The sequence below is a fragment of the Convolutriloba macropyga genome, chromosome 5, assembly GCF_964194025.1.
Source record: "Convolutriloba macropyga chromosome 5, txConMacr16.3, whole genome shotgun sequence".
In the NCBI taxonomy this organism is placed as follows: Eukaryota; Metazoa; Xenacoelomorpha; order Acoela; family Convolutidae; genus Convolutriloba; species Convolutriloba macropyga.
In genome coordinates, this window is record NC_134472.1 from 13,770,742 (window position 1) to 13,795,434 (window position 24,693).

The following is a 24,693-nucleotide window of genomic DNA, read 5'->3' on the forward strand; positions in this document are numbered from 1 at the left end:
TTTTCTTTAGAGAAACTTTAGCGGCAGAGTTTTTATGAAATCTTTCCAATATTATTTGTTTTTCTTCCAGTGCTTTGTTTTTCCACTGGTTTTTTTAAATTGATTCTAGTGTCGGCTTTACTTCGAAAAGTTACTGATTAAAAAGAAACGATGTCTCAAAGTGTCAAAAAAAAATCGTTTTACGACGCAATTGTTGGTGATTTTTCTCGGGAAAGTACAAGTAAGATCATCTAATTAGTCTTGTGCAAGTTTTTGAAAGGAATTCCATTGATTTCAGATTTTGCATACTTTCTTTATCCTTTGGCTTCATTTTGCTATTCATTACTTTTGAATACTATTCAATACTAATGAATACTATTCAATACTATGATACTTTTTTCCTCCGTTTTCTCCACATTGAATAACAAAATGGGCCACTATTTTTTAGCTTTACTTTGGGTCGGATATATTTTTTTTATTTGCTCACAAGCCAAGTTTGTAGCAATTATAAGTCCTATAGTCATTTTAATGCGACTTTTTGCCTGGCTGATTTATCTTCTGACGCCTTGACTTTTCGAGTTACTTTTAGCACGCTTGACTTTCTGAGTTTGCGTGATATAAGTTTCTCCCATTATTATCCGCACAGCGCTAGCTGGGGATATTTGTGGCCTCTTGTTTTTTTTTATTTCGTTCCTCAAGAGTTTTGTTACGACTATATGAAGTCACAACCACTTCAAATCTGCTTTTTATTCATCCGTTCACGCAATTTTAACTGAATTTCGTCCATGACGTCATTTTCGCTGTTTTTAATCATTCGCGTGATTAAATTTTTGGTTACACATGACTTACCTCACTCTCAAAAATTACTTCCTCACTTTGAAATTGACTTTATTTATATTAATTCAAAGAGATAAGGTCAAGTGAATGTGTGTCAATCTAAGTGAAGGTTATTTGAGAGAAGCTAATAGAGGCGGTTTATACAGATTCTTAATCAAAATGTAACATTCTCAGCCTTCAATGAAAAGGCTATTTTTTGGTCTGTCTTTTTATTGTTTTTTTTTAGATTGCAGATCTGCGAAGCTATTGCGGATATTTTTGACAATCTGCCATCTATGTTTTATATTTTAAACCGCTAACTTAATTCGACGAGGTTTACTTCTAAAAATCGAATCCAAAGTGAGCGAAAATTGTGTTCATTTATCAATTTAAATTAGTCTTTATTAAGCTGTAATACCATACGGTCCTCAGTGACATTATAACCTGCCCCTGTCTTAAGTAAAACCTCCGAATTGGGCCATTGGTTGTTTGAGAGAAATTCGGCTAACAGTATTTTGTTATGTTTCAAGTTCTATCCAATGGAATCTGATCTTTTAATTGCGTTTTTTTTCTGTGATCATTGAGGCCTTTTTAAAAATAAGGGTTATCAACAGTTTTTTCGTTGTTATTGGCCGGCACGCTATCAGCTGCTATTAGGCTGTAGTTAACTTTAAGGCACATTTAGAAATCGTGTCATATAGTATACAGTTTGAAATATAAGAAATTACAACTAATATATGATTTTATGGTTATTTGCTTATTTTAAATGAAATATGGATTCAAAAATTGGGATTCTTAGAGACTACAGCAGAGCATCGAATGGAAACGCAATGATTGCAGGTAGGTTGCAGGTCTGATGACCTCGGAAACTGTGTGTAATGCTGATAGGGGTTAGGGGTTTTCGCCGACATACAAGTTAGAATTAGAAGTTAGCCAATTAGAAGTTTGACAAAAATCGCCATTGGTGGAAGTTAAAATAATGGAATTTAAGACAAAGCGTTCTTCTGATGCAATTTGAATCAAACCGTAGAGACTTCCCCTGAGGTAGAAAATAAAATTGATTTTAATCAATATCTCCGTAGAGATTGCTTAAAATCGAAGAAACGCTTACGTGTGGAGATAGTTGTCATCGAATACGATTCCTAAAGAGTAAGGGGTTCCCATTTTAGTTTCTTCTGTCCGTTAAAACTTCCATCGGCTAATAATCTGTATGTCGGCCATTAAACCAGCCACATTGCTGATATTGGTGATTATGGGTATGTCTTATTATGGGTCGTGGTGCTTTTTGGGCTAACAGTTCTCTCTCATTTGCATCAGTGGACGTGCAGTATTAATACATGTCCTTGCTATTGGTTCGGCCATTATCCCTTCATATCCATTGTGGTAGTGGGCTTTGCTCGTACGTCATGTACATTTATGTTCATATAAGGAGTAAGTAAAGCTTTCAGGGTGAATTGGAACACTTTTGAGTATTGATAATATTTAAATACATTATAATCAGTCTTAATCGATCATTTTTACATAAAATATGTTAATCGGTTATTCTTTACAAAATAATCGATGAAGTTTGATCTAAGATATCTAGATTGTTGAAATGTGTCCAATAGGATAAATCAGAAACTATTTGCTATCATCTGCATGATAGTTTAATTTACGCTGCGATGATCTACAAAAATCAGAGAGGTTACGGGCCACAGTTGGGGGTCCAAAATAGACAACCGAGGTGCACCTTTTAGAAGGTTATTCATCAAAGCACGATTTTCCTATTATAACTTTGGTAGATCTATCAGTTAAATAAGTTTTTGGATATGTAAACTTTTCGCCAAAATAGTTAAGAGTTAATCATTGACGGCATCAAACGCATTTTTTAAATCGAGCTCATCAGGAAATCGAACGCGCTTGTTAAATCGAGTTTATTGGGAGTTATAATTTTTTTTAACCAATTTTCCAAATGTTTTCAACGTTCACTCGATCTTGTCTATGCAGATTTTGTTGCATGGTCATAAATCCAGGAAGAAATCCAGATGAGGCAGAACAAGTTTTTAGGCAAAATATATTAAATTAAAATTTTTTTTCGTGTCAGGGTCTTAGAAAAGTTATTTCATAAAAATAACTTGCAATTTGAGGTGTTGAAGCACCTCTGAAGGCTCTAATTTTGATGAGATATTGAAAAAGTTTTTGAGGAGAATTAATCAAAATGCAGAAATATGGTATATGGTTTTTTAAAACAGTTCATAAAGCACTATGTTCCTTATTTCCGCATTTTGATAATTTCTCCTTTTGAAGCTTTACTGTATTTTTCATCAAATTTCAAGACTCGAGAGGTGATCCAACAGAGGCTTTGAAAATACTTTATTCCACTTCGTGCAAACTTGACAGTTAAGCTAACACGAACACTATCTTCTAATATTGAAAATTATGAATTTAAATTTTCTTTAGCAAGCCCGTTCCTCTTTCAATTTAAACAAGAGTTTTCCATGTCTTACCATTGAAGTATAATTGGTGGAGCTTGGTTTGGTTTATTTAATTTGAAGATATTGAAATCCTAGGCAGTCATCATGTCTTACATGCGAGAAGAGAGGTAAGGTTTTGCGAAGTAAGTTTGTTACGATGCTTAGAAACTGTTATCTCTGTTTGTCCAGTCGTAACTTTTCCCCGGGAGAGATGCTAAGTCCCGAGGAAATGCCCATGTCCCCGACAGGTAACGAGAAGAATTAACATCGTGAGATTGATATAGTCAGTCCTATAAAGTTGCAACTTAAGCGATCCTGAAATACACTCGTTTAAATTTTAAAGTGCTGATAGTCTGTAGCGCGAGATTGTACAATTCCCGAAGATTGTACAATTCCCGAAGATTGTACAATTCCCGAAGATTGTACAATTCCCGAAGATTGTACAATTCCCGAAGATTGTACAATTCCCGAAGATTGTACAATTCCCGAAGATTGTACAATTCCCGAAGATTGTACAATTCCCGAAGATTGTACAATTCCCGAAGATTGTACAATTCCCGAAGATTGTACAATTCACGAAGATTGTACAATTCCCGAAGATTGTACAATTCCCGAAGATTGTACAATTCCCGAAGATTGTACAATTCCCGAAGATTGTACAATTCCCGAAGATTGTACAATTCCCGAAGATTGTACAATTCCCGAAGATTGTACAATTCCCGAAGATTGTACAATTCCCGAAGATTGTACAATTCCCGAAGATTGTACAATTCACGAAGATTGTACAATTCCCGAAGATTGTACAATTCCCGAAGATTGTACAATTCACGAAGATTGTACAATTCACGAAGATTGTACAATTCCCGAAGATTGTACAATTCCCGAAGATTGTACAATTCCCGAAGATTGTACAATTCACGAAGATTGTACAATTCCCGAAGATTGTACAATTCCCGAAGATTGTACAATTCCCGAAGATTGTACAATTCCCGAAGATTGTACAATTCCCGAAGATTGTACAATTCACGAAGATTGTACAATTCACGAAGATTGTACAATTCCCGAAGATTGTACAATTCCCGAAGATTGTACAATTCCCGAAGATTGTACAATTCCCGAAGATTGTACAATTCCCTAAGATTGTACAATTCCCGAACTTTTACTAAACAAAGAATGATGTTAAAATATACTGAACTTTCACCATGTCATGTTTGTTTTAAAATGGTTACATGGCTCTGAAAAAGTCACATCGAGAATCTACCGGCACCTCCGCTACGAGGCCAGAACGCCAGAAATTCTCGGTGACTTTATCAGAGTTCCTTATACATTCCAAATTTTAGATAGAGACAAAGGTGCATGCTCAAATTTCAGACATCCAGGTTTTTTCATTTCGTGTTATCTTGTTTGGAGCATTCGCTTAAGTTGCAACTTCATGGGATGAAACTACAGGTTCAAAAACTAACTAGCATTTTAGACGTCTTTTGATTTCTAACTGGCAAGTTTAGACGTCATTTAATGTAACACATTAAGAAAAGAGATGAAAAATTCCATTTGAATTTTATGGAATACGGTGCGGATTGTGCATCTTAAGTCATTTATTTAGTGTACCGTAATGATGATCTCGGTTGCAAAAAAATATGACGCGAGAGGTTCTGATCCGAGCATTGGAATTTGTCAGAAGATTGATGAAATTGGACTTTCCCACCGTAGAAAGCAACCACAAGTGCTAACAGCATCATTTTGATAATTGTATACTGATCTCTCCAGTTCTACTCTAACCTCCGTTTGCTTGGACGCATGACATGTAATTTGCTAACAGTCACGCTTTGTTCACATTTAATGGGGTAAGCCTTTTGAGATACGACTACGAACTGTGCTGGTTTTAGTAAAACCTTATAACCTTTTAAAACTGATGATGATAAAATTATCTTTAATGCTCCAGACGCAGATTTCAAAAGTCATTAAAATAATTTTTGTCGAAAAAGTTATTGTTCTCGAACGAAGTTTGAAGCAATTATTGTAGACGTGTATCTTATGCTAAATTTTTGCTTAACACTTTTTGCACTTGTTTCTTCGCTTTCAATTGATTTTTGGCGCCTCTATTCTTAATTTTTTTTTGATCTCCATTGGTCTTATTTAGAAATAGTTTGTTGCTAAAAGCGATTGTGAGCTATTGAGTATTAAATCCGTAATAGTTCCGGAGTTAAGATATCAAACTGCAGTCAAAGAAGTCGAGTGTTTGAGAGCAATTCATCCGACATTACTCGTTTATTAAATAAAAATATTGAAGAGATTATCGGTGCCCTGATTGTTTTATGCAATTTTTCGATTGATTGTTTTCCGCCTGACTGTTAAGTCTTTTCGACTTAAAGAAAATCTTTGCCTTATCTAAATTCTGTTCATTCGGAAGTTATAGCAGTTTAACGCTATTGATGAGAGTACTACTGAAAGTCAAAATATCAGGAGTTCCCTACAAGCCCCTTGTAAAGATGGGGTGATGTCAGGCTACATTTGGTCCTCTCATCAACCTGTTTTTTAGAGCAGTCCATCTGGCTCTAGATGTTAACTTAAATTTGAAGCCTCAGGAGGAGTTTTTGCGAGCAAGCTTTTTTGAAAAAAAAATCAATTCGATTGCTGTGTCCTATTGTTTTTTGAATGAACGACGACTTGACAGTGGAACTTCAAAGCTCACACATATTGGATAACTTAAAAACATGTTGTGTATTTTTTATGAGCAATTGTGATCATATGGATTTTTAATTGCTCTCAAACGAAGCTTGTAGCAATTATATCAGTCCTCTGGTCTTTTTAATGCGATTTTTGCTTGATCGATTTTTCGTCTGTCTCATTTGACTTTTCGTCCTCAAAAACCGGATAAACAGGTAGCGCCCAGAGAGCAATAAGTTCTCTTAGCGCCTTTCAATTCAATAGTCTCTTCAAAAGTTCAAGTATGTGCTTCACGGAAACTGTTTTAGAGACGTATACTCATGTTGTGAAGGGCGGTTCATAGAGTTTGACAGCGTTGCGAAAAAGAAGAGGAGGCATTTTTTGCATTCTCAAAAATTTGGAGGAAATATTTTTAGTCCTTTTTAGAGCGTTCGATTCATTTGTCATTTTCTTGGTTTTTGCTTCAGATTTAATTTAGCAGGAGCTTGGGTTTGGTTACATAGTATAGTTTTCAGTAACAGGAATAAATTGTTCAATTAGTCAGTTTTTTAATAGCCGCCCTCATCTTCTCAGCCGGCTATTATTGCGCTCGTTTTTTTTTTTTTTTTTTACTTCGTCAAACTTTTTTTCGCTTTACCATTTTGCCGCTTTTTCGACATTTTGCGTGAAATCTTTTTGACTTCTCTAGGCTAGTTTCTCTCTTCTCTCATTCTGCTAAAAGTGAATTTGAACATCAGTTGCTAAGCAAAGCAATTCAAATTGAACAGAGTCGGTATAAAAAATTAAGTCAGAAATAGAAACGGGATAAACCCATAAAGCCCAATTTTAGATGCCCGCTATTTGAACGTCGTTCCTATAAGTCTTAGTTACCACCTCTAATGCTTATTGGTGTTGATAGTAGCCCCTGTAGCCGCTCTCTAAGAGACAGAAGTATGTTCAACTACGAAATGCCATCAAAATAAATCGGACTTAAAAAATATTTTTGTACAAAAATCTTTTTTTTTCAATATATTCTATTCGTTCAATCCCAATCATGCTTATTGGAATCAACGGCGGCTATTTTCCGGCAATCTGCCGGGTATGTTTGAAATATTCGTGTCAAAAAATAACGTAACGAAATTTTCACGAATTATAATACAGCCTATTTCAAAAGCAGAATTGGTTTTTCTTCAACTTATATTCTTTTGATAATTTTTCCACCGTGAGTACAATGTCTATTGTATTTTAGCAACTGTTTGAATTCACAATATTCAATTAGTCAGTATGCATCGCCTGGTAGAATAATTTTTTGTTACAGTTTCAACATAATTCTCGATTCTCTACTTTAAATTCTTGACTCAGTGTGACCCAAATGCTTTTGAAGTCAGTTGATCTCCTTTGTCTTTTTTGAATCAGGACTACAACCATTTTTGACTCTTGTTTCGGACATTTTGTTAAATGCGCTAATCCCATGTCCAGTAAAAAGAAATGACGTGAGGGGTTAATATATCTGTCTGATCACATCTTTGATTCAGGAGTTGTTGACCCCGATGATGATGCCCCGGTCCCCCCGACCCCTATGACCCCAAGTGCTACTAAAGGCACCAAACTGGATAAAGAGAAGGAAAAGAGACAGAACAACTTCTTTCTCAAGAAGAACGACAATTCACCGCCTTACGACGTAGTGCCCTCCATGCGACCCGTTGTTCTAATCGGCCCATCGCTCAAGGGATTCGAGGTCAGTCGAGTCTCATTTGTTCAGCTACTTTGATTTATTTTGCTCCAATTGTTCAATTATCTCAACCACTTTCAAGTCCGAAATAACTTGTTTTATGGTGCCAGCAACTGTGTCGAATATCATTCAAATTCCATGTAATCTTGAAAAGAGGATAAATAGTATAGATAGAACTTAGTTTGGTCATTACGTAATCAAGGTACATGGCTTACACTGAATGGACGAACCTAAAAGCGCTAATTTGGACCGGGCTGTTTGAGTATTTATACGGACCCCCTTGAACAGTTCACATAAGCCTTTTAAACAAATTTCGCATATTTTTATTTTGATGGTGTGTCAAGATTAAATGAATTGCAAGTAGCCATTATTCGAAAATTCATCCTTATGTTTAGGTCACAGATATGATGCAGAAAGCCCTGTTTGACTACCTGAAGCACAAGTTTGAGGGCAGAGTTGTGATAACACGCGTCACTGCCGACCTCGCATTGGCAAAAAGGTATCAATCTCAATTCTAATCATCGTCAAATGTTACTGGTAGAACCCGTTTCAGTTTTTAATTTTTTCAGTTTCGTGTTTAATCTATTTAAGTTTTCTCAGTTTGTTCAGAGAGTCAGAGGCTTTTCCTCCGATTTTTACACTGCTTAAGTCACTTTTAAATTAATGGTGACCAAAAGTAAAGGAAATTGTGGCAGAATTGAAACAATTTTTTACGTGTTTTCGCTCGATTTTCAAGGTTCAAGTTTAGATTTTCTGTTTTTCATTCGGATGTAATTTACATATTAGCATAATTAGAGGGTTCAATTTTTTTCACAAATATTTGTATTTAGTGGATCTTAACTGGGCATCTAAAAATGGTCTTTTATGGGTTTATCCCGTTTCTATATTTAAAAAATTTTGATATTGACTATGTCAATTTTGATTGCATTGTTATGCAACTGGTGCATAAAGTCACTTGACTCAGTTTTCATGAGAGTTCTTTTGTCACTCAATTGTTATCAGAGCGCTAATGTAAAAACCTTTTGGAGTTCATCTTTGTTCTTTCAGTCGCCTGTTTGATCTTTTTTGCTTTGTAAGATTTTTCAAATGTTACACTGTGTCCATCAATTTGTCAATTTTTAATTAATCGCGATTTAATTGTGACTGAATTTGATTTTTTTCTTTCACTTTTTTGTATGATTTTAGAGTTAGCGAGCTTTTGCAAGCTTAAAAGTTCAGCTTTTCCGCTTTTTGAAAGCCACAGTCATCTTGTCAGGCGATTACTTAGCTGCTAGTTTCATTCCTCACGCGTTCTGCTCCAAGTGATTTAAGCAACAGTTGCTCAACAATGCAACCAAAATTGACATAGCCGGTATCCATTTTTTTTAAAAATTAGAAAGGGGATAAACCCATAAAAGTCCATTTTAGATGCCCAGTTTTTGAACTATATTGTAATTATTCTAAATTACCAGGTCTAATCTTCACTAGTATTGATACTAATCCGTGTAACTTCCTATTAGGAAACAGGGGTTCGCATAAATACAAAATCCAATCAAAATGGCACACCTTTTGACTTTCTTGCAAGTCGCCTTTTTTCTTGTCGTTTTTGTTTCGAACCCAATTTCGGTCATGAAACGAATCTCGCGGATCTCTTTATATCGGCGGCTATTTTACGGAAATCTGCGGTTATCTTTTATGTGGATTTATTTCCTACAGCTTTCCTTATTTTGAGGCCACAAATGAAATTCACATGTGAAATGTGTTTTCAGGGATCGCTTTAATTACCAAAATCCTGTGGATGAAGATTTTTTCTCGAAAGTAGATACATCTGATATGAAGGCTATTGAACTTTGATTTGAAATGAGATGTGGGTAGCTTTCGTTACGTTCAAACACAAATTACCGAACCTCCTTGTTCGCTGTCCTCAATTTAACAAAACATTGAAGCTGGAAATTACATATAAGTACAAAACCGAATCAAACAGTCTGTTTTAATTTATGTCATGGGTTCATAACAGGACATTAATTTGTCCCAGCATTTCCTGGAAAAATTAGCCGCCTTTGCATGAGTAATTAGATTTTCATTAGATTTTCGAGATGCATTTGCATTTCGTGTAAAACATGACCGTTTTTAAGATTCACATTCTTCCGAAAACATGATCCGAAGTCTTCAAAAGACCGTTGGTTTGTAGGTCAGTGCTGAGTGGTACCAATGCAAACAATTCGAACAGTGGGGCGTCCTCGTCGAATAGTGCAGTGAATACTAAGAACAGACTGGCCAATTCTGCCTCCTCTGCCGCCACCAGCCTCATAGACAGAGGAGGTGCCAACTTGACAGCCAACATGCCTGGAGTCAACCCCGGAGCCAACTCACGATCTTCTCTTGGTTTGTAGAAACCCATTGTACTGTTAGTGTTCATCATTTTTTGATAGCAGAACGTTAAAATAGACTCGATTGTCTCATCTGTTTTCAGCTCAGAATGGAATTCTGTTTTGAATTTGTCCTAAAGCGATGGTTTTTGAACGTTTTTCTAATTAATAGCCGCGAAGCGATAGCGGCTATTATTGGATAAAACGTGTTTTTTTACAATCCAAAGGAGTTGGATTGTATTGGTGTGCTGTCTTTAAGTAAGTAGGTTTAAGGCGTGATTTTTATTCCAAATTACCTTTAAAGTGGAGTCATAAATTGGTGTTTGAACAAAATTTTGGTTTTTGAGAGGTAGTTTTCTTCACGTGCGTCAATTTGAGTTCTGTTTGCAGAGTTTCTTCTCCTTGGGTGCTTTTAGTATGATACATATTGGTTCTTATTGCGAGTTGAAATTGCTAGAATTCATTAAGGGGCAGCTAAAACTTTTTATGACCTGAACACTTTGTCAAACACCTTAAATAATATTTCATTTTGCCCGAAATTTTTTCTGTTAGTTTTTCACTTAGTATCATGCGTGACAGGTTTCATTGGTTGATAATGAGGCGCAAAAGAACCTAATTAATGGTTCGAGTTTATAGTTTATTAGTTTTCATGACTTTGACACTACTTTTTCTCAAAAATTATGAGTTATTTTTGAGTTTTTATTGTACTCTTGTAATTTGTGTTGTCTTATCGTTTATTCTCATTAATAACAGGCCTCATAGGTTGCTAATAGGGGTTATTCCAGTCGATTTTGATCGTTTCTGTTCAAAGCTGATGCTTTCTATGACCTCGACATCAATTATTTTCAAATTTTACAGAAATTTTACGTTTTGTGAAGTTTTTGTTGTCAACTTTATTGTATTATAGCTTTGTCTCATTATTGGCCGTTTTCATTGGTTTCTAAAAATTTTTCTCTTTTTGTTTAAAATCTTTTCAATTCATAGCTATTGCTTTCTTTGAATTATACGCTGCCCATTTTTAAAAGACTATTAGTGAATTTTTCAAGTATTTATTGAAATTATTGCTGTCTTATTACTTAACCTCATTAATGACAGGTTTCATCGATTGATAATGAGAAACAAGGAAATTGAATTAGTGGCATGAGTTCTTAAAATTTGTTTTTTGATTTTGGCCATGTCTTTAAAAAATAGATCTGATTTTTTTGTCTTGCTTGTTTTTTTTTCGTGTGGTAAAATTTCTTAGTTTCAGTGGTGTTAAATTAATTTTTCTCATTGGACATCTAACACGGCTTTTTTGTCAGTTCAAAGCTAAATCAATTCGTTGGATTATAATTCAGGAGTTGTCCAGCTATGTTTTTTTAAGTCCTCGTCTCCATTGATGATTCTTGCGTCCATTGACTTTTTCAATTTTAATGACTTCTACTGATTTGCAGTTGAAATTTGTGTGCGTCACGTGACGTCAATTGCGTGACTTACACTAAAAAAATGACTTCTGAACTCACTTGATGAACTTTAAATTTTTTAAATTGTATGAACATTTACTAGTTAAAGATCAATAGTGTGCATCTGAGTAGTGCCAAACGTAAATGCCCTAATTCTTGAGTATAGAGTCTTGAGTTTTTAATTTAGAATGTTAAATTTGAAAAATATCTAAAATGACAGTCCGAATGTAACCCAGAAAGTCTAATGCTCTTTCAAAGGACTCGTGGCCGGCCAATCTGTGTATCTTATTTCTTTATTTGTTTCAATTCCATTGAAGGCCACAAGCGTCTATCGCGACTGTTTTCCGGCAATCTGCCTTAATGTTATATGATATAGCAGCTGGCTTTTTAATTACTCAAATCTTAATTTTGTATATTAATTGAGTGACAGTTTATAGGGCTGCATGTTTAAGAGCATCGGGTGGCATGTTTAAGAGACCTATAGAACAAGCATAGTTAAGGGGGACTGATCATTAGTGGTCAATGACCGAAAATACACTCAAACCAAAAGGTCAATGTCCGAAAAAGTGAATCAGAAGAGGTCAGTGACTCAAAATATCCAGAACCAAGAAAAGGTCAACGACCGAAAACAAAAATCTTCTAAAACGAATGATGACCGAAAATGGGACATTGGTAGAAGGGCCCTGATGAGTGTTTTATGTAAATTATAGATTGGTGAGCGATGAAACCCATGAGGAAAAAAATTGAGGAGGGGAGAAGACCTCTAGTGGTTTTTAAACCATCCGCTCAATGAATTACGAAACATAGTGAATACAGTGTATGTCAAAAGAGCAATTCAAAAGAGACGGGATAAACCGATTAAGCCCGGTCATTGAGTCATTGAGAACTAGGTTATCAAACTTCATTAGTGTTTGCTAGCTGAAATTGGTATTTAGTTTATCAGCTTTCAGTTTCAAAGCTAAATTAACTATAGTTTTAGAGTCTAACCAAAACTGCAGGCCAAAAATCTTTTTGATACTGAAAGAAAAATAGAAAAAAGTTTTTTCAATTTATCTGTTTTTCTTTTTCTGTTTTAGTCCCCATGTGCATCAAGCGTGCAACGTCGGCTATTTTCCGGCAGTCTGCCGGCTATGTTTTTTTCTCTCCTTTCCACTAGCTTTTTTCTCCTTTTGCTTTCTGTTTTTCTTTTATTCTTTTCTGTCTTTTTCTCTTTGGTTTCTCTCTTTCTTTTCGCATTTTCATCTGCTCCCTTTCTGTCTATCTATTTATCTTTTTCTTTTCTCTTCTTTCCTGTCTTTCTTTTTTCTCTTGCCTTTCTCTCTTCCCTTTCTATCTTCTCTTCTATCTATTTATCTTTTTCTTTTCTCTTCTTTCCTGTCTTTCTTTTTTCTCTTGCCTTTCTCTCTTCCCTTTTTTTCGCTTTTCTGTCCTTTCGTTCTGTCATTCGTTTCTTTATTCTTTCTTTTCTGCTCTTTTCTTTTCCTTTCTTTTCTGTTTTGTTTCTTTTCTCGTTTTTTCTGTCCTTTTTTCTGCCTTTCTCTTTTGTTTCTGTCTTTTTTTCAAATTCTATTCAATCCTGTTCTTTTTTTGCCTCTCTTATCTCTTTCGTTCCTTTTTCGCTTTTTATTTAGGTTTTCGTTCTTTTGTCTTTCTCTTCTATCTTCCCTTCTCTCTTGCTTTTGTTTTTCTTTTCTGCCTCTCCTCTCTCTTTCTTTTCTCTCTTTTATTTCTTTTTTTTGTTCATCTTTTCTGCCTTTCTTTCTTTTGTTTCTTTCTTTTAACGCTTTCTTTTCTTCTTCGGCTTCTCTTTTCTTTTTTCTGTTCTCTTTTCTTTCTCTATTTTTCGTTTCTCTTTTTTCGGTATCGTTTCTGTTTTTTCTTTTCTGTCTTTTCCTCTTTTTTCTCGCCTGCTTTTCTTCTCTTTTTTTTTCTCTTTTCTGATTTGCTTTTCTCTTTATATTTTCGCTTAATTTTCTGTGGCTTTTTCTCTCTTGTCTGTTTTTTCCTTTCCTTTTGTTTCCCTTTCTTTTGCTTTCTTTTCCCTTTCCTCTCTGTCTATTTTTTCGTCTGTTACTTTTCTCTTTATTTTCTGTCTTTCCTCTCTCGCTTTTCTTTTTATGTTCTGTCTTCTGTTTCAGTCTCTCTTTTATCTTTCTTTTCTCTTTTGTTTCGTTTCTTTTTCTGTTTTTTGTGTGTCTTTTTTCTCTCTCTTGTTTCTTTCTGTTCTCCTTCTTTTCACTTTCTGTTGTCTGTACTCCTTCTCTGTTCTGTTTTGGCCTTTCTTTCTCATTTTTCTATTTCGTTCTTCTGTCGTTGTGTGTTCTTTAGGTTTTCGTCCTTTCCTTTCCTTTCTTCTGCTTGATTTTCTTTTTTCTTTCTGTCTTTCCTCCCTTGCTTTTCTCTTTCTTTCCGCTTTCTTTTCTTTTTCTGTCTTTTGTTTTAGTCTTTCTTTTATCTTTCTTTTCTTTTTTATTTCCTTTCTGTTTTTTCTGTTCTTTTTTCCTTTCTCATTTTTCTGTTTCGTTCCCCTTTGGCTTTTTTTTAGGTATTCGTTTGTTCTTTTCTATCTTGTTGCTTTTCTTTTCCGTCTTTCTTTTTTCGTTTTCTCCCTTTTTTTTCTGTCTTGCTTATCTTTTTCTTTTCTGCTTGTCGTTTCCATCTTTCTTATCTCCTCTGCTCCTCATGTCTTCTGTTCCTCTTTTCTGCCTTTTTTTGTCTCTTGTTTCTTTCCTTTCGTCTGACGTTTTTTTCTCTACTTTCTCTGTTTCTCGTTTCTCTTTTTTCTCTGTATCGTTTTTTTTGCTAATTTCTGTCTCCTCTCCTTTTTTTTTGCTTTTCTCTCTTGTTTTTTTTCTTGATTTGCTTTTCTCTTTCTTTTTTCTCTTTCTCTCCTATTTTTTTCGTTTCTCTGCCTTTTCATTTTCTAACTTTTTTCGGTCTTTGTTCTCTCCCTTTCTCTCTTTTTTTTCCTCTTTCCTTTCTGTCTTTCTTTTATGTCTTTTTTGTCTTTCGTTTCTGTTTCTTTGCGCTTTCCTTTCTCTTTCTTTTCTGTCTTCTTTTTTTCTCTTGTTTTCTCTGGCTTTTCTCTCTTTCCTGTTTTTCGTTTCTGTTCTTTTCTATTTTGTTTGCCTTCTCTCTCTTTCTCTTCCTGCTCTCTTTTTTGTTTTTTTTTCTTCTTTCATATCTTGTTTTTCTCTTTCCCTTCTATTTTCTTTTTTGCCTTTCTTTTCTCTCTCTCTCTCTCTGCCTCTGTATCTTTCTTGTCCGTCTTTCGCTGTCTCTATTTCTTTTCTCTTTTTTCCTGTTCTTTTTTACTGCTTTTCTTATTTCAACTCTCCTTTTCTTTAGCTTTTCTTTAACTTCTCTTTTGCTTTTTCTTTCTTTTCTGTCTTTCGTTTCTCGATTTCTTTTCTCCTTTTCTTTTCTGTCTGTCTTTTTTTTCTTTTCTGTCTTGGTGTTCTTTTGTTGTTTTTCTTTTCCCTCTTTAATCTTTTGGTCTCTCCTTTCTTTTCTTCTGTTGTTTTTCTATTTTTTCTCTCTTTGTTATCTCTTGCTTTCGTCTGATTCTTTTTCTCTTTATTTCACCTTCCTGTTAACTTTTGCCTTCTTTTTTCTCTTTTCTCTATTTGTTCTCTTTCGTTTCTCTCGCGTTTCTCGTTATTTTCTTCTTCCTTCTGTCTTTCTTTCATAGCCTGCATTTCTTTTTTGCTTCGGGCTGTCCTTTTTTTCTTGCTTTTCTTTTTCCTTTCTCTTCTCTTACGTTCTTTTCTCTCTTTCTTTTCTCTCTGCTTTCTCTCACTCTTTCATGTCTTGTTTTTCTCCTTCTCTTTTTTCTCTCTATTTTTTGTTCTTTGTAATGCCTTTTTCCCTCTCTTTCCAATGTCCTTTCCCTCTTTCATTTCTTCTTCCTATCTCTTTTTTTTATCTGTAGCATGTATAACCTCCGTATCATCGCATGTTTTAACGCTTCTTAAACATACTGCCTTACGCAGAACATGCGTTACCCTGTGAAACACGCTATGCCGCGCTCCTTAAATATGCAAGATAACAAAGCCGAAAACGTCGGTGGACAGAAATCGCTGGCACTTAGGGTAATATACAAACGAAACACATCGGTAGCGTAACGTAATACCGATTGCTTTTCAACGAGGGCCATAGATTCCAGCCGGAGGTGGAACAAAAAACCTGATTTTAAACTTCTGTTTTTTAGATGATTTTCTTGTGCTGCTTTTGCGGGCCTGCTAGTCTATTAATCGCGTGAACACAAGGTGGCATGTTTTAGAGGCATCACTGAGCAGCATGTTTTAACAGTTCTACCGAAGAGCATGGTGAAGCGGTTGCTTATTGGGTATAATGACCGAAAAAGTGTGCTCTAAGGTCATTGACTGATTAATGTTTCTAAAAGGTCATTGACCAAAAAGTGTTGCAAAATTGTCATTGACCCAAAATGTTGCTAGGAGGTTGTGTCATCTACCGAAAAATGCTTTGCGCAAAAGCCTGTTGCCGAAATTTTGTTGTTAAAGAAGAAACAATCATCGGTTTTTCAATAAACAAATACATTAATGTCGAAAAATCATTGGCCGATTAGTTGTTCAGAAAAGGGTTTGACCAAATAGTTCTTCAGAAAATAGTCTGTGACCGAAAAGTTTTTGATACTGAAAAGGTAAATGATGAAAATTGTGTCAAAGCAAAGAGGGTTTATGACCGAAAAAAAAACATTGTTTTTCGTAATTCATAGTCAACAAATTGTTTTTCATGAAGGGTTGTCTTGAAAATTTGCGAAGCAAAAATCACTCACCGAAAACATCAAGTATTAAAAAGTAGATGATGGAAATTTTTTTTTTGTCAAGGTCTCACTGAAAGTTTTTTAGTACAGAAGAATTCATTAAACAAAATTTGTGAATTGTAAAAGACCCAAAAGGTGCCGATGCAAAAACCAAGGTTAGGTGCCAAACAGTTGTATAAGACAAAACTGAGGTTTTGAATTACATACAAATTTTTTAGCGCTCATTAGAGGACTTTTTCATATTAAGGGCTGTTACTAAAATTATTATTGCTGACAAAACACGAGAGTTGTATAATTTTCCTTCTTTAATTTTTTCATGGAAGATTTTGTTGGTGGCATTAGGCATTCCTTTAACTCATGCGGTGTCTGTTGACTTCTTAAAAGCATTCGCAGAGGCTTTCCAAGGATTCCTTTTTACCGGCACACTCCTTGCCTTGGGTACATTCATCGTGTTCTCATTAGCACATTCATCTTTTTTTTATGAGAACCGGTATTCATGGTCTCACCCAGGATCTGTTTTCTTTTCTTTTGAACCGTTGTATCTCTCACTCTCTTCAGTTTCTATTTTTTCTGTTTTGTTTTTTGTTTTGCGATCTTCTTTTTTTTCTGCTCTTCAAGTGTTTTCTCTAACTATGATTTTTTCTTTTTGTCTCGCCGTTCTTGTACTTTCTCTCTCTCATGGTTTCAGCTTCTTTTTTGATGTCCCATTTTTCTTTCTATCGCTTTTATTTTTTCTTGTTCTTTCTCGCGCTCACTTTCCTTTTTCCTACTCTCTCTCTCTCTCTCTCTCTCTCTCTCTCTCTCTCTTTTCTCGAGTTGTTTACTAACTTCTACTTTTCATTTGTTGTTTTTTCTTTTTTTGATTCAATTTTTTGTTTCCTATCGTTTTTCTTATGGTGGGTTCCTGATGTTCCTATGGTTTCTGTTGCTTTGTATTCTTTCTGTTCTTTCCTCACCAATTTCGATTCTTCCTTGTCTTTTTCTCGTTAATTCGTTTTTCCTCTTTTTACTTTCTCCCAGACTCGTTTTTTGTTTTCCTTTTCTTTTTTCAACCTGTTGGTCTGACTTTTGGGGTTTTTTTCGTTTTTTTAAATCTATTTGCCCTCCGGCTCATTATAAATTGCTGCTATCGGTCTCTATTTTTCTCCCTCTTTATACCTCATTCTATCTGTTTTGCTTTTTTAATGCTCTGTGTGATCGTCTATTACTCTTAACTCGCATAAAACTTTTCTTTGACATATTTGGCTCTTTTCATTATTTGTTGGTGTGTTCAAAGTAGTTATGCAACAACAAAAAAATTCATTGAAGCGATCGCATGTGCGCCAGTTATTACGAATAAGTTTTCAATGAGAATATCAATTGTTAAAATTTCAAGATGAGATGCTTTCAGATAGTCTTTACGGACCTGCTAGTTATTTATTTTTCGGAGCCGTTGATTACTTAGATTTGTTGAATTTTTAACTTAGCATAGTAAATAATTCTAAACTCTTTTGTCTGGGACTGCTTTGATTAAGAGCACTATCATATGGGTGTTGTCAATTATAGACGGGGTCCTATGCTACCGCAGAAAAGATAACCGTTATAAGTTATCCAAGGCAAAATTGTTAAACTAATACATTTTCATAGAATAATGTTTGATTGATTGTTGTAATTTTAGCTGATGTGCAAGCGGAGATAGAGCGTATCTTTGAGTTGGCCAGATCTCTCCAGTTGATAGTGCTGGACTGCGACACAATCAATCACCCCTCTCAGTTGGCAAAGACCTCGCTCGCACCTATCATTGTCTACATTAAAGTTGCGTCCCCTAAGGTAACCGATGGTCTTTGTGTGGTGGGGTATTGAAAGGAGACAATTGGGGTGCAAATTGTTCTTAGGAGATTGAACGCCATAAAAGTTTTTTCAGAAGAATTTTCCTCCTAAATGATCTCATCAGAATTTTTAATTGTTTAAGATTACAATTTTTGAAACTCTTAGTGATGTGTGCTTGAGTTGTTTATATTACTTTGCTAAGTAAAAGTTCACCTACCGCCTGAAGGTAGTGGGACAAGATAGCCTTTCTATAGAGCTTATTATTTATAATCTATGCTCTGTTAGGGTGGTGCCAATAAAAAGGTAATCATGAGTCCGAGGAGTGTCGTTGGAAACTTTCTATCTCTCAATTCCACAAAATTATTTCTTCTGTTTTGAGTGACTCCTTGTTTTTCAACTCAATTATTCTTCATTTCCCAATTGTTGAATCATATCTCCGCTGAGCTGTGGTAAAAAAAATGTTGTTTAATAACATTGTTTTGAAATGCTGGTACGAACTTCAGGAACTGTGTCCCGTTCCACCGCCGCAAAATGTACTCTGCTAGTGTGAGACTGTTTGAGAAATTAAACTGGTGTTTTTGTACGGTTTATGGCTGGTATAGAGCCATGGCAAACAGTATAACAATAACAGAGTGTAATCAAGATTTTTTCGCTTGAAGAGTTCCTAAATTGATCTTAACCTCCCTGCGGGTGTCATCAAAGGAAGAATAGCACCTCCGTGCACAAAAGGATTCTATCTTTTTTGTTTATATCGTTATAATATAAGTTGCAATGTTAATCTATAATGTATCTGCCTCCATTGGTTGCCAAAACAGATAAGAGTTTGCTGTGAAGTTATCAAAATTTGTGTTGTGCAGGTATTACAACGTCTAGTGAAATCACGTGGAAAGTCACAGAGTCGCCACCTCAACGTGCAACTGGTTGCAGCCGACAAACTTGCTCAGTGCTCACCGGTATGAACAAATCTATCCTAGACTACTAATAGCTGTTACCGATAGCGAAATAGTATTGTCGGCATTTTTCTCAGTTTTTTAAGCCTCTTTAATCCGCTTTTTAAGAGAGTATGTGTGGAACATTCGATTTTTGTTGCCATCAATTTTCTCAGCTCTCTGAATATGATCGCGAAATCAAATGTGAAGAAATTCTTTAAGTGAAATTAAGTGAAAAGTTTTAAGCAGTTTTTGTTACAAACTTCATCTTAGAGGTACAATTTCTCGAAGGAATTCTGGGAATAATGAAGAGCAACTATTGTAACCGTGTGTGTCTTTTTATGCAAATTTCTTCTTGACTGGTTTAGTTTAGAATGTTCTTTTGCTCGAATGATCAACTGCTCTCAAACCAAATTTATAGCAATTATATTAATCATGTGGTCTTTTTATGGGAATTTTTGCTTGACCGATTTTTCTTCCTCAAACGAGATAAGCAGGTGACGCTCAGAGGGCATTAAGTTCTCTTGGAGCTTTTCGGCTTACTATGCGGTTCACCAAAACTGTTTTGGAGACCAATTGATGGTGTGAATTCGCGCCAACTTCACGCCCAATCCCCAGCCCCTGTAGCCTATCGTTCCATCCTAACCCAGCCAGCGTGCTCGACCCCCTCCTCCCGTGTCAACATTTCCCTAAGCCGTACCTAGCTATTGAGGAAGCCAACCGCTCGCAATTCGTTTGAGAGCAATTCGCCCCACGTTGTCTTTTGACTTTTTCATGGAAACTGGTTAAGCCCAAGCGAGTTAAGACGCCGAGCAGCTCTCTTAAAGCTTTTCTATGCAGTTCAAAGAAGTTGCTCAGAAATGCATTAATAAACAAGATAACATTTCTCAAATGTTTAGAAGCGAAGAAAACATAAGAAAAACATAAACCGACAGTCAATTGGCTGCTATCTTTGCCAGGTAAATTTCATCTTTTCTAACTTGTTATAGTAGCGAAGCTGTGAATTTTACTTTGAATTAGTTTAAGGTTAAAGGAAATCATGTGTGTAATAAAGGTCCCTAATGAAAAGGCTTCTGCGCACTGAATTTAAACAATCTTTGTTAATAGCCGCACAGCGATAGCTGGGGCTATTATTTACCTTCTCTTGGTTTTTTTTCGTCGTCGCGATTTTCGTTACGACCATATGACGTCACAACCACTTCAAATCTGCATTTTGTTCATTCTTTTATGCAATTTCAATTGAAGTGCGTGCGTGACGTCATTTTTCGCTCTTAGTGGAGCAACTTTTTTCATTCGCGTGATTAAAGTTTTGGTCACACTTAACGTACCTCATTCTCAAAAATGACTTCCTCACTTTGAAATTGACTTTTATTTACTTTAAAGAGATTCAAAGAGATAAGGTCAAATGGATGTGTCACTCTAAATGTAGGTTATTCGAGAGCAGCTAATAGAGGCAGCAAAAACTTTTTTGTATTTTTAATATATATTTTTAATATAACATATCAGCCTTCAATGAAAAGACGCATTTTTTTGCTCTGTCTTTACTGTTTTTTTTCGAGACTGCAGATCTGCGAAGCTATTGCGGCTTTTTTCTGGCAATCTGCTCGCTATGTTTCATTTATCGCTGATTTTTTTACATAGCGACGTCGATAATTTTTTCAACTTATTTCTGTGTCTGTTTCTATCTCTATTATACGGCACGCAAGTCTATTCTTTTGCAGCTACTCCGGCAATCTTCCGGCTATGTTTTTATTCTTCTTCGGCTTCATTTTCACCACCAAAATGTACAATTCATGTCAAAAGTTCTTAGCATAATGACTTCTGACTTACTTGGCTCACTGTTTCAATTGAATGGATTTTAAATTCTTTCATGTATTGAATTACGTAATGTAGGGAATACAGTCAAAGTCAAAAGAGCAAATCAAAAGCAACAGAATAAAATGGTTATGCCCGGTCATTAAGTCAGTGCCTTAGGTTATCAAATTTCTTTAGAGCGATTGCTGGCTGACCATATAATGAAGCTGAGTAGCTCTCAGTTTGGAAGCTGAATTAAGTATAGTTTAAGAATCTAACCGAAACTGCACACCAAAAAAGAACTTTTTTGAAACTTAGGAAAAAAGTCTGTCCATTTTTATCTTTTTCTGTTTCAATCTCAATGTGCGTCAGGCGGGTAAACGGCGGCTATTTTCCGGCAATTTGCCGGCTATGTTTATTGAAGGCGGTGGTCTGTAGGAGATTGACACCTCTGAAATTTGGTACCTTTTTGATTTATATTAAATTCATTTGGCAATGTTTTGGCATGAAAAATTGACTCAAGTGCTGTAATTTTTTCTTCGGTTTTTTTGATTTGTTCTGATTGTTGAGAGAAGTCAAAAAGCATTAAAATCGGCATGCAATGAGTCGGAATTTATTCAGCAGAGGGTTTATCTTTAAAGATGTGCTGCTGCTAGGATCAAGAAAGCACGTTAGGCAAGAAGAATACTGAGCATGCTTTAGAGATCAAAGGGTCTGTTTGAATGTTTGCTTTTATTTGTAAGTTTTCAAATTATTTAATCTGCTGATTTTGCGTTGAAAAAAGGCACAATAGGAGACAAATTTGAATTTAAGTTTAAAGTCACGTGAGGAGTATTTGCGAGCAGGCTTTTGCAAAGAGCGCTTTTATTTTGGATAACCTTGAAGGATTTTGGACAAACATAAAAACCGCATTATTGTCCATGATCACTAAGTATTCATATAGGTTTTAATTGTTCTCGAACGAAGTTGGAAGCCACTACTGTAGTCGATTCTTTCTATGCAAAATGTTTGCATGAGTTATTTGACTTTTTGGATGAATTTTCGTCCTTGACTGTTTATGTTTTGGTGATCTAAATAGCATCTCTTATCAAAAATCTGTGCAATAATTTAACATCACGAATTTTAGCATTTTTTTTACATTTATTGTCATTATTTAGGTTTTTTTTCAACCTCAGGCTCAGAAAACCTCCGTTAAGGTTTGATAAGTTACTGGAATAAGTTATTGGAAAATGTTTATTGGCCACGGCTTAGTATTCATATCACTTTTTTCTATCACAAAATTAAGCATTTTTAAAATAAAACTTTAATTTTTTGATTTTTTCTTTTTCTCCAGCCTTTGAAATAGGGATACTGGATAATCTCTTGAGATAATGAAATGGTTCTGAAGATATTAATATCACGATTTTTCAAAGCAACATTTCAATAAAATAAGCTATTTTTCCAAGCTCAGCTCTCCAGTCTCCGAGTATGCGATTCACAGAAACTGTTTTGGAGAATTATGGTCTGAAGGGCGGTTCTTAGAAATTGATCCCACACCACCACCCCGCCCCCACATCACCCCCATCTCACCCGTGCACATCGTTCAGGCCGCAAGAGCCCCGTGCACCCAAACAATACCCCCCCCCCCCCCCCCCACACACACACATACACACACACACACACCACACACACACACTTTCACCACTCCCACCTCCCCCGCTGCGGTGCACACCCCCCCCCCCCGCTGCGCTCACCTCAAGCCCCATTAATAAAGCTAAATCTAGCCTCACTAAGCCGTGGCTAGCTACTGACGAAGCCAAGCGCTCGCCGGTCGTTTGAAAGCAATTCGCCCGACGTTATTCGGTTATCTTAAAAAAAACAGCGCCCCAATACAATTCAAATTCTTTGAATTGTAAAAAATTAGGAACCTATTTTTCATTTATTATGGAAGTTAGTGATGTATTAGCAGAAATTAGCGTAATTTCCAGTCTTCGTTTTCGGTTTCCTTGCAGCTATGTTTGTAATTAATCTTTTGATTAATTGCTCTCTAACGAAGTTTGGATGACTTATTGTAACCGTGTATCGTTTTATTCACTGTTTCTGCTTGACTGTTTTCTTCTACAATATTCTCACTTCTTGAGTGACTTTTTCATGCTTGACTTTTGATTTTTGCGTGACCTAAACTGTTTTTGTTCAAAAATCAAATCTGTTGATAAAACAAAAACATTTTTAAGATAAGCTATGGGGCCCTGATAGCTAAGTGTTAATTAAATGTTTCATTCTACTACGCCAGATTTCGGTGGCACGAACCCTTCCTTTGTTGGAATCTTTTGCTCCCATAAAAGATTCTCCTGACTACAATTCTGAATTATTTCATCCCACCGTTCGAGAGCATTTTGTCCGACTGGTTTCTTTTTTTTTTCACTATCGGTTTATTCCCCAAAAGTCTTTTTTTTGCTGCTCAATTTCTTGCGAAGAATGTTTGATGGACGATATTCTTTCAGTCTTTAATTATTGAGATAAGCAATAAGGCCCTGATAGCTAAGTGTTTATTGTTTCATTCTACTACGCCAGAATTCGGTGGCACGAACCCCTCCTTTCTTGGAATCATTTGCTCCCATATAAAATTCTCCTGACTACAATTCTGAATTATTTCATCCCACCGTTCGAGAGCAATGTGTCCGTCTGTTTTCTTTATGCTAGTTTTTTCACGATCGGTTTATTCCCCAAAAGTCTTTTTTGCCGCTCAATTTCTTGCGAAGAATGTTTGAGGGACGATATTCTTTCAGTCTTTTAAACAATTTGAGAAAAAACTTCCAATAAAAAACGATGACTCAAGAACACGAAAAATAGTAATGAGTGTTTAATAGCTGCGTCAGCAATTCCAGTTGGCTATTATTGCGCTCCTATTTTTTCACAATTCAGAATTTGAATTGTATTGGGGCGCTGTCTTTTTTCGTAAAATCTGTTCACACATTTTCATGATTTTTGAAGTCAAATTGGAGTAATTTTGGTCACGCCGAAACAGAAAGTGGAGCGAAAAAGCGATTGGTTTTGCGGCGTGAAATTTTTTTGCTCTAATTTTAAAGTAGAGTGAGAAAACGGTGTTTGGAGAAAAATTCTCTTTATCGAGAGTGGTTTTTTGTTCACATGCGGCAAATCGGCTTTGATTTTTTACTGTTTTGTTTTTTTTGGATCGGATTTTTTTCTAAATTGTTTTTCCAATCCATTCATAGCTCAATCTAGACCTAGTTTTTTAAACCAAATTTTCATTTCTCGTTAATGGTTTTTTGTTCACATGCGGCATTTTTACATTGATTTTCTGTTTTATTGTTTTTTATCTGATTGTTTTTCTCGAGTCACTCACAGTTCGTTCTAGGTCTAGTTTTTTGTTAAGTCAATGAAAATTCTTTGAATTGTACATCAGGACTTGTCCTGCTATGTTTTTTACTTCGTCTAACAGTTTTTTTTCAATGACTTCATTTACATCTGCGTGACGTCATTTCTGCTTATAGGTCGATTGCGTGACTTAGCTCATTCAAAAAAATGACTTCTGAACTCACTTATGGAACTTTATTTTATGAAAATTTACTAGTTAAACATCAATAGTGTGCATCTAAGTATTGCCAAACTTATATGCCCTAATTCTTGAGTATTAGTCTTGAGTTTTTGATTTCGAAAATCAATTTTGAAAAAGCTCTTTTGGGGCTTTTTCCTTATAGACCGTATGTGTATCATATAAATGACCGTACGTATCTAACCCCAAAAATCTAGTGATCTACTAAAGGACTTTTGGTTAATCTGCCTATCTTGTTAATTGCTCTCAAACGAAGTTTGTAGCAATTATATTAGTCCTGTCGGTCTTTTTTAATGCGATTTTTCACTTGATCGATTTTTCGTCTGACGCTTTTGACTTTTCGTCCTCAAAAACAAAATAAACAGGTAGCGCCCAGCGCAATAAGTGCTCTGAGAGCTTTTCA

General features: G+C 35.5%; 1 protein-coding gene across 4 annotated transcripts in view; it reads left to right on the forward strand.

The window, feature by feature from the left end:
- LOC142339153 (uncharacterized) overlaps positions 1-24,693 on the forward strand; it is a 66,451-nt gene that overhangs the window by 25,635 nt on the left and 16,123 nt on the right. For 2 of the 4 annotated variants that reach the window (XM_075388936.1, XM_075388934.1), the window contains 6 exons: positions 3,438-3,496; positions 7,430-7,632; positions 8,022-8,125; positions 9,797-9,990; positions 17,860-18,011; positions 18,869-18,964. In XM_075388936.1, coding sequence (XP_075245051.1) covers positions 3,438-3,496; positions 7,430-7,632; positions 8,022-8,125; positions 9,797-9,990; positions 17,860-18,011; positions 18,869-18,964 — 808 coding nt within the window. Of the gene's footprint in view, positions 1-1,594; positions 1,636-3,437; positions 3,497-7,429; positions 7,633-8,021; positions 8,126-9,796; positions 9,991-17,859; positions 18,012-18,296; positions 18,315-18,868; positions 18,965-24,693 lie in introns of all 4 variants that reach the window. The other 2 variants (XM_075388935.1, XM_075388933.1) reach the window with 2 other exon arrangements.